This window comes from Rhipicephalus sanguineus, chromosome 6 (assembly GCF_013339695.2).
Source record: "Rhipicephalus sanguineus isolate Rsan-2018 chromosome 6, BIME_Rsan_1.4, whole genome shotgun sequence".
Lineage (NCBI taxonomy): Eukaryota > Metazoa > Arthropoda > Arachnida > Ixodida > Ixodidae > Rhipicephalus > Rhipicephalus sanguineus.
The window spans coordinates 177,156,165-177,167,958 of NC_051181.1; the positions used below are offsets into that span (position 1 = coordinate 177,156,165).

Below are 11,794 nucleotides of genomic sequence, written 5' to 3' on the forward strand. Positions count from 1 at the left end.
GGAGACGCTGCGACACGCCGATACGACCAACCACGTCGCTAACTGTCTACCGCATTTCAAATGATTGTGGTTAGTTATTCCTCTTTGATCGCTCTAAAAAGTGTGCGAGCAAGCGTTTGAAGTTGCGAAGGTCATCCGGACACCAAATTTATCCCGGTGGGTGGACATTTACGCATTTTATCCGGACTTTTGTGTTCGCGTCACGTTGGCGGCAAGCTAGGCCTCACCCCCAGTTGGCCTATAGCTCGGCGAGGCGCCAACGCGCCATTCGCGCAGACGCGAAGCGAGAATGGCGGCTACTACCGAAGAAATGGAAAGCTCTGCGGAGGATCTAGAAGCAACGCCGAGTACTTCAGCCACACCTAATGAACAAGAGGACGCAGCATATGAAGACGCGGGTTTCGCAGCGGACAAGACGGGTTGGAAAGTGGTGACCAGCCGGAAAACGAAGAAGAAGGAACGCGCCGAAACAGCTGTGCAGCCTTCACAGCAAGAAAACCATCCAAGCGGCGGGCAGGTGAGCTCCTCTCGAACGCCTCCTAACATTATGAATCGGGTGATCAGAGCCTCACGCATGCCACCCCTACCCCAAGACAACATAAAGATAGTGTTTCGCCCAAAGGGTGGCTTGAACTTACAAAAGGTCGGACCTATTTTAGTGAGCAAAGCTCTTGTGACAGCAGCAAATCTTCGTCCAGATCAGACCACGGAGGACATTATTTGTCCCAACATCATGCAGAATATCATGGTGGCGAGCACGCCGTTTAGAGAAAATGCAGACAAGTACGCGGATGTCGGGGCTATCCAAATTGCCGGCAAACAGTACGAAGTAAGCGCTTATGAAGCTGCCCCAAGTGACACCTGCAAAGGGGTAATTAGACACATCGACGCTGCTGACGATCATCGGACGATTGAAAGGAACATCGTGAACGACCGCAACCCCACGGCACTGGCGGCGAAGAGAATCAAGAACTCAGGCTCAGTGATCGTTGTGTTTGATGGACTTCGCGTTCCGAACTTCGTCAGATACGGACCCACTCTGGTACCCTGCTACTTATATCGCAGGCAAGTGGACATATGCTACGTATGCGGCAAACTCGGCCATCGTGCGGACGTTTGCCCCGACCCGGGCTACACCCAATGCCGGGGCTGTGGAATTTCTAACCCAACCTCATCCCACGTGTGCAATCCGCAGTGCAAGCTGTGCGGAGGTTTGCATGCAACGGCGGACAAGGTGTGTACGAAACGTTATCTCACCCCATACGTAGTGCGAGCACGACGACTACGAGCGCGATTGGAGCAACAAGATCAGGCACAGCTGGCCGAAGAAGACAAGCAACAGACGGAACGAGGCCGATCTACGTCAAAGACGTCGACACGCAGCCACTCCCGCTCTCGATCGCGGAGCCGCACACCAGCGAGGACATCGACCACTAGCAGGAGTCGCTCAGGGTCACGGGTGCGTTTCGCGAGAAAGAACAGCGGAGGCGACGGCACGTGGGCGGACAAAGTCAGAGGCGCTACGATGACCACGCCGAAGGAAAAAAGTGAGTCCTGCAACACAGATAAAGAACGGATAGCTATGTTAGAACAGGAGTTAAGAGAGCTAAAAGCCGCTTATAATAAGCTAATCCTAGAATTATCCGAAGCACGTAAAGCAAACAGCAGTAGACCAACACGCACTCCCGAACCACCAACTGATATCGAAACTCCTCAACCAGTTGATATTGCGAGACAGGGCGAACAACGCGAAGAATCCCCGGCTCCTAAGAAGCGAGCTGTAACGCAACCGCGAATGGCTGTGCGATCTGACGTTAAGGACGCCATGGACGTGATGAGCGAGAATATGAGGTTAATGAACGAGAGCATGATGCGCATGAACGAGAAAATGGACATGTTTAACACGCGTGTACAGAAAATGGAAGTGTATCTAAACAATACGGTAGTACCGGCCATGGAGAGGATGAGTTCACAGCACATTGGTGTGCACGGCCCTCTGCACGATGCTTTCACTGCAAGCGAAGGGTGCTATGATGGTCAACATGGCAGCGACAAATAGGACACGTAATCTCCGCATCTGGCAATGGAACTGCAGGGGGATCGCCTCAAAAAAGGCGGTCCTCCTGCAGATGGTAAAATCGGAAACCGAGAAACCACACGTAATTTTGCTACAAGAAATAATCACAACCGAACTGACCCTTATGGGCTATAAGGCCGAAGTCCACAGAAACGAGCAAGGCAGAGGCGTCGCTATTCTGATTGGAAAGAAGATCCCGTACATTCGTCATGAAATCCGCCACACAGCCTGCTATCTCGAACACCTTACGATCGAGATCATACCGAACGACCACGTAGGGAACAAGCAAAACATCTTTCTCACTAATTTGTACAGCAGCCCTAAGGACACGAGGCAAGGGTTCAGAGGCATACTGGGCAAAATCGCGAACATCGCTAAAGATAGTCCTCTAATTGTAGGGGGTGATTTTAACGCCCCACACCAGGCATGGGGCTACGCGTATCCCTCCAGCAAGGGAGAGCGTCTTCATATGACAGCCTCCGATCTCGACCTCACTCTCATCACAGACCCGGAAATTCCAACTAGATGTGGCACTTCCACATGCCGAGACACCACACCGGACCTTACTTTCGTCCGGGGCATAGAGAAATGTGGCTGGTACAACTCGGGCATAGACCTTGGCAGCGATCACTACATTCTCCGAATTAGTGCAGAGCTCCCAGGAAGGAGGCAAAGGGAGTACAAACTAATTGATTGGGACAAATTTCGTAAAATACGGACGCAGCCATCAAACTCATCAGGAGCAAACACAAAGCACACGATAGCAAGCTGGACCGAACAGCTCAAAGCCGACATCGCAGCCTCGGAACGAACGATTACCACGGACGTTAAGGTGGAGAGAATGGACAGTCGGCTAGCGAACCTTCTCGAAGCCAAACACTCCATACTAGCCAGATGGAAGGGCCAACGTTTTAACCGAAGACTGCGAAAGAAGCTCGCTGAACTCAACAGGACCATTGAAGAATACTGCGTGGTTCTTTCCCGACAGCAGTGGGACGAAGTCTGTAACACCCTCAACGGGCAAATGCGCAAAGGGAGCGGGTGGAGGCTCATAAAACACCTCCTCGACGAAAATGGCACCAAGTCCAAATCTATGCAACGGACCAGGCTCAGCAAGTTAGTACACTGCGCGACGCAACGCAGTACTGCCGAAGAACTTGTTCAAGACCTTGCCAAACGGTACCTACCGCTTAAATCGGGACAACCCAGTATCTCACAAAGGAACATCTATGACGGTGCCCCAAACTCGGAGCTAGATGCGGACTACACAGAAAGCGAAGTACGCTTCGCAATTCACGAACTCAACAGTAACTCTGCAGCCGGCCCCGACGGTGTCACCAATCGGGCTCTCCGAAATTTAGACGACAATTCGGTCACCTTCTTAACTCAACAAATTAACGAAGCCTGGAAAACCGGCCGTCTGCCTGGAGAATGGAAGCATGCAAACACGGTCCTCATCCCGAAACCCGGCAAGCCGCTGGGGCTATCAAACCTGAGGCCGATCTCACTAACGTCCTGCATAGGAAAGCTAGCCGAACATGTCATTCTGAACCGCCTGTCGGAACACGTAGAAGAAAAGCAGTACTTTCCCTACACTATGATCGGCTATAGGCCGGGTCTATCAACGCAAGATGCCATGCTACGAATAAAGAAAAGTTTGCTGGATCGCCCCACACGAGACACAAAGGCGCTGCTGGGACTCGACGTGGAGCAAGCTTTTGACAACATCCGACATCAAGCCATTCTGACAGCCATATCTGAACACAATCTTGGAACACGCTTCTATCAGTACGTCAACGCTTTTCTGGAAGATCGAACGGCCACTCTGCGGATAGGCGAGCACGTCTCGCAGAGCTTTGACCTGGGCGATAAGGGAACACCGCAAGGTTCAGTACTTTCGCCATTCTTATTCAATCTGGCTATGGCAAAGCTCTCTCGCGCACTGGGTGAAATAGCAGATGTGGAGCATACCATCTACGCAGACGATGTCACCATTTGGAGCACCGGTGGCAGCGATGCGGAATTGGAAGCCCGCATGCAAGAAGCCATCTCAGTCACCGAAGCCCATCTCACTCCTATGGGACTTCGCTGCTCTTCCAGAAAATCCGAGCTGCTTATCTACCACCCTCCCAGACGAGGGCGCCCGTCAAAAGACTGGCGCAGACCCATCCCTCCATGCATAGAGTTACACGACTCGGACGGCAAACGCATACCTACGGTCGACAAAATACGAATCCTCGGACTTATCATCCAAAGTAACGGCTCCAACTTGGTGATGCTGGAAAGCATCACGTTCAAGATTGGGAACGCGCTCCGAATGTTTCGGCGCATCATGAACAGGCACAGAGGACTGGGCGAGGACAACGCCATCAGAATGGTCCACGCTTTTGTACTCTGTCACATCACATACGTGGCTGCCATGCTGAACTGGAAAAAAGCGGAACGGCGAAGGCTCGAAGTGCACATACGACGCGCTTTCAAGACAGCGTTGGGGCTCCCGGATAATGCCTCCACTGCTCTCCTCTTACAGCTAGGAGTGCACAATCCCCTTACCGAAATAATCGAGGCTCAGCACACGGCACAGATCGCACGCTTATCAAGCACCAAAGCGGGCAGAGATATTCTCGTCAAGCTTGGCCTGAACACTATTGTGGAAAGGGACAACGTCCAGCAGTTACCTAAAACCATTTTCGAATCAGTTACAGTGCTCCCCTTCCCGAGAAACGTACACCCGATCCACAATCACGGAAGAAGACTGGCCCGCGCCAGAGCCCTCGCGGCAGACGCAGCGAGGTTTCCTGACCAGACAGCTTTCGTGGATGCAGCGCACATACCGGGAAAACACGCCTACTCGGTAGTAGTAATTGACGGACACGGACGAACGCGTAACTCACTAACTCTTTACACCAAGAGGCCGGAGGTAGCCGAACAAGCAGCGATAGCACTAGCTCTCACAGACTCGAGCTTCACAACAGTATATAGCGACTCTAGAGCAGCCACTCGAGCTTTCGCAAAGGGCGGGATAAATAAGACGACGCTACGAATATTAGGCGGACACAAAATCACCGATCACTCCATCGTATGGTTTCCGGCACACATGGGCAGCTTAGGGGGCGGCCTGCGGAATCTCAACGAGACCGCACACGAGGCGGCGCGAGGACTCATCGACCGCGTCACTCCGGTTTCCCCCGATACACTCCATATTGAGTACAGGGATCAACTATACACTTATAACGAGATCACTAAACACTTTTATCTAGGCCGGCGAGAGTTTCCCCTCCCGAATAAGAAATTAACGCGCAGCCAGTCGGTAACGTTACGCTTGCTCCAGACTAACTCATACCCCAACCCCTGGCGAATGAAGCATATCGACCCAGACTACGACGGACAACATGTATGTGAACAGTGTCGTGAACGTGTAGACTTGAACCATATGCTATGTGGTTGTGCATCGAGTCACACTTACGCGAAGAACAAGGAAAAGTGGGACAAAGTGCTGAAAAGTGCTTCACTAGAAGATCAACTTCAGGCTGTCCAGGAGGCCCGCGAGGCGGCGGAGAGCTTCGGGCTCTCTGTCCCAACGTGGGAGATGCCCTCTGCACCTGGCACCTAGCCGAGTGTCCTTCAGGACCCCTTTTTGGGCAATAAAGTTTCACCACCACCAACTCCGCTTGTTGTCACGGGGCCTCACCTTTTGTCCTGCAACTGGTGGATATGACGACTTTCAATTGGCTAAGGATTTAGAGAATTTTTCCAGTACCATCCGTCCGAATATTTCCATGACCATCCGCCCACTAGCGATATGCAGCCAGTTGTGTTTACCAACAACCGTTGGACCCCTCCGGCCTAACGTGACAAATATCTAGACATGTATATTGAAGCCGTCCAGCCCGACGTGCTTAAAGCCTACGAAAAACAAGAGTGATATCGTGATAAACCAGCCGACAAAGGTGGTGCCGTTGTTATTATGAATAAAACGGATTATATAAGCAAAGCCCATAGACAGCTTAACAATCCATTTTTTATAAGCATCTAGGCTATGATCCCCCTGAAGAGATTAAAGCAGTTGTTCAAGATACCGTCAACGATCTCGTAAAAGCTAATCAATTAGGCGACAAGGCAGTACGCTCCCTCGTCCCGCTCAGTCCCGTCCCTGGCAGGTTCTACTTGCTGCCCAAAATACATAAAGAAAACTGTCCTGGATGCCCCATTGTTCCGGGCATTGGCACTGCTACGGAGCAACTTTCCCGCTACGTTGATGTAAAAATCAGTAGCCTTCCATGTAAATTCTCGTCCTATCTCAAAGGCACAAATCATTTTTGTTGGACATTGATGAACTCGTCATACCAGGTCATTCCTTGCTCGTAACATTAGATGTGGTTTCACTGTATACCAATATACCCCATAGCGATGGTATCCAGACAGTCTTTCAAGCGTACGAAGAATTGTCTGATGAAAAGCCCATTGGAAGCGATACATTAACCACCTTATTGAAATTAATCTTACAGCTTAATAATTTTGAATTTGATAGCTCCCACTATCTTCAAGTAAGTGGAACATCAATGGGCACTCGCATTGTACTTAATTATGCTAGCCTTCTCATGCCTGTTCTGGAAAACGACTTTATAAGAAATCGCGCGTCAAAGCCTCTTTATTATAAGTGATTTGTAGATGTCATTTTTTTATCTGGCCCCATGGTGAAAATGAACTTTTGTCCTTTATAGCTGATTTCGACACGGTTCACCAATCTATTTCGTTTTCGCATGAATACTCTCGTTCTACCATTAACTTTCTGGATGTCACAGTTTGCATATCTGACAACAAACTAACCACTAGGCTTTACAGGAAACCTACAGACAGGCACCGTTATCTTCACTTTAAAAGTTCACATGTAAAACATTGGAAAACCAGTATACCTTACAGTCAGGCGCTCCGCTTGAAGAGAATTTGATCTGAGCCGTCAGACATTTATGCAAACTGCGTACAACTCCGCGAATCTTTGATCCAGCAGAAATACCCACCCCGCATTGTTGAGGATGCATGCCGTCAAAAGAGCCGATGCGCTGAATCCCAAGGATTTGTTCAGCGCTAAAAACCAACCATCCGTTCAGGCACAAATTAATCTAGTTCTAACACACTCAGCATCGGCGCCAAGGGTTTCCTCAATTCTGAAAAAAAAAATTTCATCATACTAGCGCATAGTGCTCATCTTAAAGCAATCTTTCCATTGCCACCTCGGGTAGTCTTCAGACGGTCTCGCAATCTGCATGACATCCTAACTTCATCTAAAACAAGGGTTCCCGATAATGTCGGTTGTCGACCTTGCAAAAAACCACGATGCAAGGTTTGCGCGCATATCAGGACGTCACACATTGCTAAAAGCACTGCTTCTGAGTTCTTTTATAAACGTAACGGAAATTTTACTTGTGACACTTAAAATTGCATCTATTTGCTCGAATGTTCCGTCTGCAAATTACAGTACATTGGACAAACCGAAACGCCCTTCACATATCGGTTCAGCAACCACAAGTGTCATGCTGCCACCATTCCTAACCTTCCGCTATCAAAACACGTGCACATTCCGGGCCACTCATTTGACAATATTACAGCTACAATCCTTCAATCTGGTTTCCGTTCCCACCACGAAAGAGAGCTTGGAGATTTGGATTGGAAAAACTTTATTTACGTCCTGCAGGACGCGCTCAGAGCTTGGAGAGCTTGGAGAATTGTATTTAATCTATATGTTGAAAGCCGTCCCTTGTGGTATGAATGAAAGCGCTGACGAACTTTCATTTTTACCCATTAAGTTTCCTAAACACTCTTGACTACGCCCGCTACTATTATCGCTATGCTTTCACGCAGATAGATTAGTACCTGTTTCAGCTTTGTTGTCGGATCGTGACAAGATGTTACGCCCGCATTTATGTTTACCGATAACTTGCTCGCAGTTGTACCTATGACGTGTTACTGATGTTTGTGCCGGTGACACACACGTTATGTGGCTTCATCATTTTTTACTCATTGTTAATCATTTTTTACTCTTTTTACTCGCACGCGTGTATTCTCGTTTTGCTTGTCCTATCACGCGCACCGTTTCCCCACGTGCTTTTAACACCGCTTGTCAGACATTAACAGCGCTATGATACGTCACTGCTCATTTTATATTGCGTTAACGTCGCATGTTTGCATCACTCCGACGAAAGCCGGTCCCGCGGCCGAAACGTCAGTGTTTTTGAGAACAATTTTTTCTACGTGCTTGGTTTTTTTAACTGTATATATATATATATATATATATATATATATATATATATATATATATATATATTGAAAGACGGCAGCAATGTCGAGGACTCGACGCCTTTTATTCAGCAGGGCCGCCTGACCAATTCTACGAACGAGGAAGACGCTCCCAGTGATGATGATTATATACAGGTGAAGAAGATGAAGGACGAATGCTGTGAATATTGTGCTCACACTAATTTCTCCCTCGCGCGGAAGCGGCCAACCTGGCCGCTGTTTATGGCGATGCCGTACGTCGTAGGAATGGTTTTAAGCGTGACACGTGAACAACCTCCGTGCCACGGCAACGACCATCGGAAGGCATGATAACGGGAGTTACCCGATAGTTCACGGGAGAAGTTTGCTCGACAACAGCGTAGGGGCCAATAAAACGTGACTGAAACTTATCACATAGGCCAGGAACTCGCGTTGGGGTCCACAGCAATACTTCGTCTCCGGGATTGAACTGAACGATGCGGCGAACGTCATCGTAGCGGGTCTTGCGCTCCTGTTGACTTGCCTCGGTATTGAGGCGGGCATGGTGGCGACAAGTGGCCAGGCGAGAGATTAAGTGCGCACTCGATGACGCCGACGAGTCCACGGGGACATCAAAAAAGGAGACGTCGAGGGGAGATGTCGGTTGACGGCCATGAACAAGAAAGAAGGGTGAATAGCCCGTGGTGCGCTGCGTTGCGGTATTGTACGCAAAGGTCACGAATGGCAGGATGGTATCCCAGTTGGTGTGGTCGGCATTAATATACATGGAGATCATATCCGACAGAGTTCGATGAAAGCGCTCTGTGAGGCCATTAGTCTGGGGATGGTAGCTGGAAGTCGTCTTATGGATGGTGTTACATGCGTCGAGAACGTCTTCGAGTAGTTTCGAGAGAAACGCCTTGCCGCGGTCACTCAAAAGGACGCGCGGCGCGCCATGTCGCAAAAAGATAGCTTCCAGGAAGAAAGTGGCGATGTCCTCCGCTGATCCTGAAGGGAGGGCAGCTGTTTCAGCGTACCTTGTCAAGTGGTCGACTGCAGTGACGATCCATCGCTTGCCGGTGGCTGATATGGGCAGTGGTCCGTAGAGGTCGATGCCAATGACTTCAAATGGAGCGTCAGGACATGGAAGAGGTTGTAGGAGTCCGGCCGGAGATGAAGTGGGTCGTTTGCGGCGCTGGCAGAGCGAGCATGAAGCAACATATCGTGCTACGCAGGTGGAGAGTCCAGGCCAGGCGAAACGACTGCGAATTCGTTCATATGTTTTGTGAAAGCCGAGATGGCCAGCCTTGGGGTCGTCGTGAAATGCTTCTAATATCTGTGCTCTGAGTGAACGAGGAGCGACGGGAACCCAACGCTGTCCTTCAGGATGGAATACAAAGCGGTAGAGGATTGAGTTTTCCATCTTGAAGTTCTGCAACTGGCGACGGGCGCGGGCGTTGGGAGGACGAGACGAGCCGTGAAGGCGTTGCATAATGGAGTGGCAGTAAGCGTCGCTGCGTTGACGAGACGCGAACGTCTCGTTGCGGAAAGAAGGAAGCACGTTCAGAGCGGCGAGCGAATGGACTGACGAAGACGCGTTGACTGGGTCGCTCACGGATGACGACAGGCCGGGTATGTTTGACGACGGAGGTAATGGACAACGGCTAAGGGCATCTGCATCATTGTGTTTCTTGCCAGATTTGTACGTAACGTCGAAGTCGTATTCTTGAAGACGAAGTATCCAGCGACCGAGACGTCCAGACAAATTCTTTAACGTCGACAACCAGCACAAAGCATGGTGGTCAGTCACGACGGTAAAGTGGCGGCCGTGGAGGTAAGGTCGAAATTTCTGAATGGCCCAGACAACGGCGAGACACTCCTGCTCAGTGATGGTGTAGTTTCTCTCGGCTGATGTGAGGGTACGACTTGCGTATGCGACCACGCGTTCGCCAGAACGCTCATGTCGTTGCAATAGAACAGCGCCGAGTCCATGACCGCTGGCGTCAGTATGGAGGAGAGTGGGTGCAGTGTCATCGAAGCGACAAAGCACTGGCTCTGACGTGAGAGCACCTTTCAAGGTGTCAAAAGCCATTTGGCACTCGTCCGACCATACGTATGACGTTCCCGAAGAAAGGAGTTGGTGAAGCGGTGCGGCAATGGTGGCGAAGTCGCGTATAAAGCGCCGGAAGTAAGAGGCGAGGCCAAGAAAGCTGCGGAGCTCTTTGGAGCGATGAGGCGTCGGGAAGCGAAGAACAGCGGCAATCTTGTCGGGATCAGGCCGAATGCCGTCTTTGCTGACGAGGTGTCCCAATACCTTAATACTTTTGCTTGCAAAGCGGCACTTTTTGGTATTCAGCTGGAGACCAGCAGCTGCGAGGCACGCCAGAACTTCGTCTAGGCGCTGCAGGTGTTGTTCGAATGTGGAAGAAAATATCACTATGTCGTCGAGGTAAGATAAGCACGTCTTCCACTTAAGGCCCCGCAGTACGGTGTCCATCATTCGTTCAAAAGTTGCTGGCGCATTGCAGAGGCCGAAAGGCATGACGTTGAATTCGTAAAGTGCGTCGGGTGTGGCAAAGGCAGTTTTTTTCCTTGTCGTCCTCGTGCATGGGAATTTGCCAGTAACCCGAGCGTAGGTCAAGGCTGGAAAAATATTCCGCTCCTTGCAAGGAATCTAAAGCATCATCAATGCGAGGCAGGGGATATACATCTTTGCTGGTTATTTTGTTCAAGGCACGGTAGTCAACGCAGAATCGCACCGAGCCGTCTTTCTTGCGCACAAGAACGACAGGTGACGACCAAGGGCTTGCGGAGGGGCGGATGATATTTTGCTTGAGCATATCGGCAACGTGCTTGTCGATGATCTCGCGTTCGCTAGAAGAGACACGGTAGGGTCGGCGGCGGACAATAGAAGTTCCATCGGTGTGTATACGATGGGCTGCCGCCGATTTCTGCCCTAGAATAGGGGAGTGTACGTCGAAGGAAGAGATATGCTTCGACAACAACGCCAGTAGTTCGTCAGCTTGCGGCTGAGTCAAATCCGTGCTTATTGAATTGGCGAGAGTCGTAGCAAGAGTAGCATCCGTTGGTGAGCGTGGTTCCGCCCCACTAGTATTCGCAGCCACTACAGAGACAGGTTGTGTGTCCACGCCGCAAACTACAACAGCGCCTTCAGGAAGCAGAATCGGCTCATTTGTGACATTGAGTACAGCGAGGAAGGCGGTGCCATTGGTGAAGCGAACAAGACTCGATGCTAGTGCAATTCCTTTGGATATATAACGGGCTGATGGAGCGACTAGAACGTCACCGTGGTCAATGAAGTCTGAAGCAACCGTAAGAACATGTTCGTGGCCGGGTGGCACCACGGAATCTTTGACTGTTCGTAGGCGATGGCGTGACCAATCTTCCGCGTCGGTAGCATCAGTCTCTTGCATATGTACGAGGCGTTGTCGACAAGAGATG

At 50.4% G+C, this 11,794-nt stretch overlaps 1 protein-coding gene across 1 annotated transcript; it reads left to right on the forward strand.

The window, feature by feature from the left end:
* Positions 1 to 289: 289 nt before the first annotated feature.
* Positions 290 to 11,589, forward strand: LOC119397736 (uncharacterized). Its single transcript, XM_037665148.1, has 4 exons — positions 290 to 517; positions 1,196 to 1,234; positions 2,502 to 4,750; positions 11,445 to 11,589. The coding sequence occupies exons 1-4, from the start codon at positions 290 to 292 to the stop codon at positions 11,587 to 11,589; spliced, it is 2,661 nt and encodes an 886-aa protein (XP_037521076.1).
* Positions 11,590 to 11,794: the final 205 nt, after the last annotated feature.

Coding starts and splice junctions, on each gene's coding strand:
- LOC119397736 (XM_037665148.1), top strand. CDS start 290: ATGGCGGCTACTACCGAAGAAATGGAAAGCTCTGCGGAGGATCTAGAA. Junction 518..1,195: donor ACCATCCAAGCGGCGGGCAG/GTGAGCTCCTCT, acceptor TGCAATCCGCAG/TGCAAGCTGTGCGGAGGTTT. Junction 4,751..11,444: donor GAAAGGGACAACGTCCAGCA/GTTACCTAAAAC, acceptor CCGCCCCACTAG/TATTCGCAGCCACTACAGAG.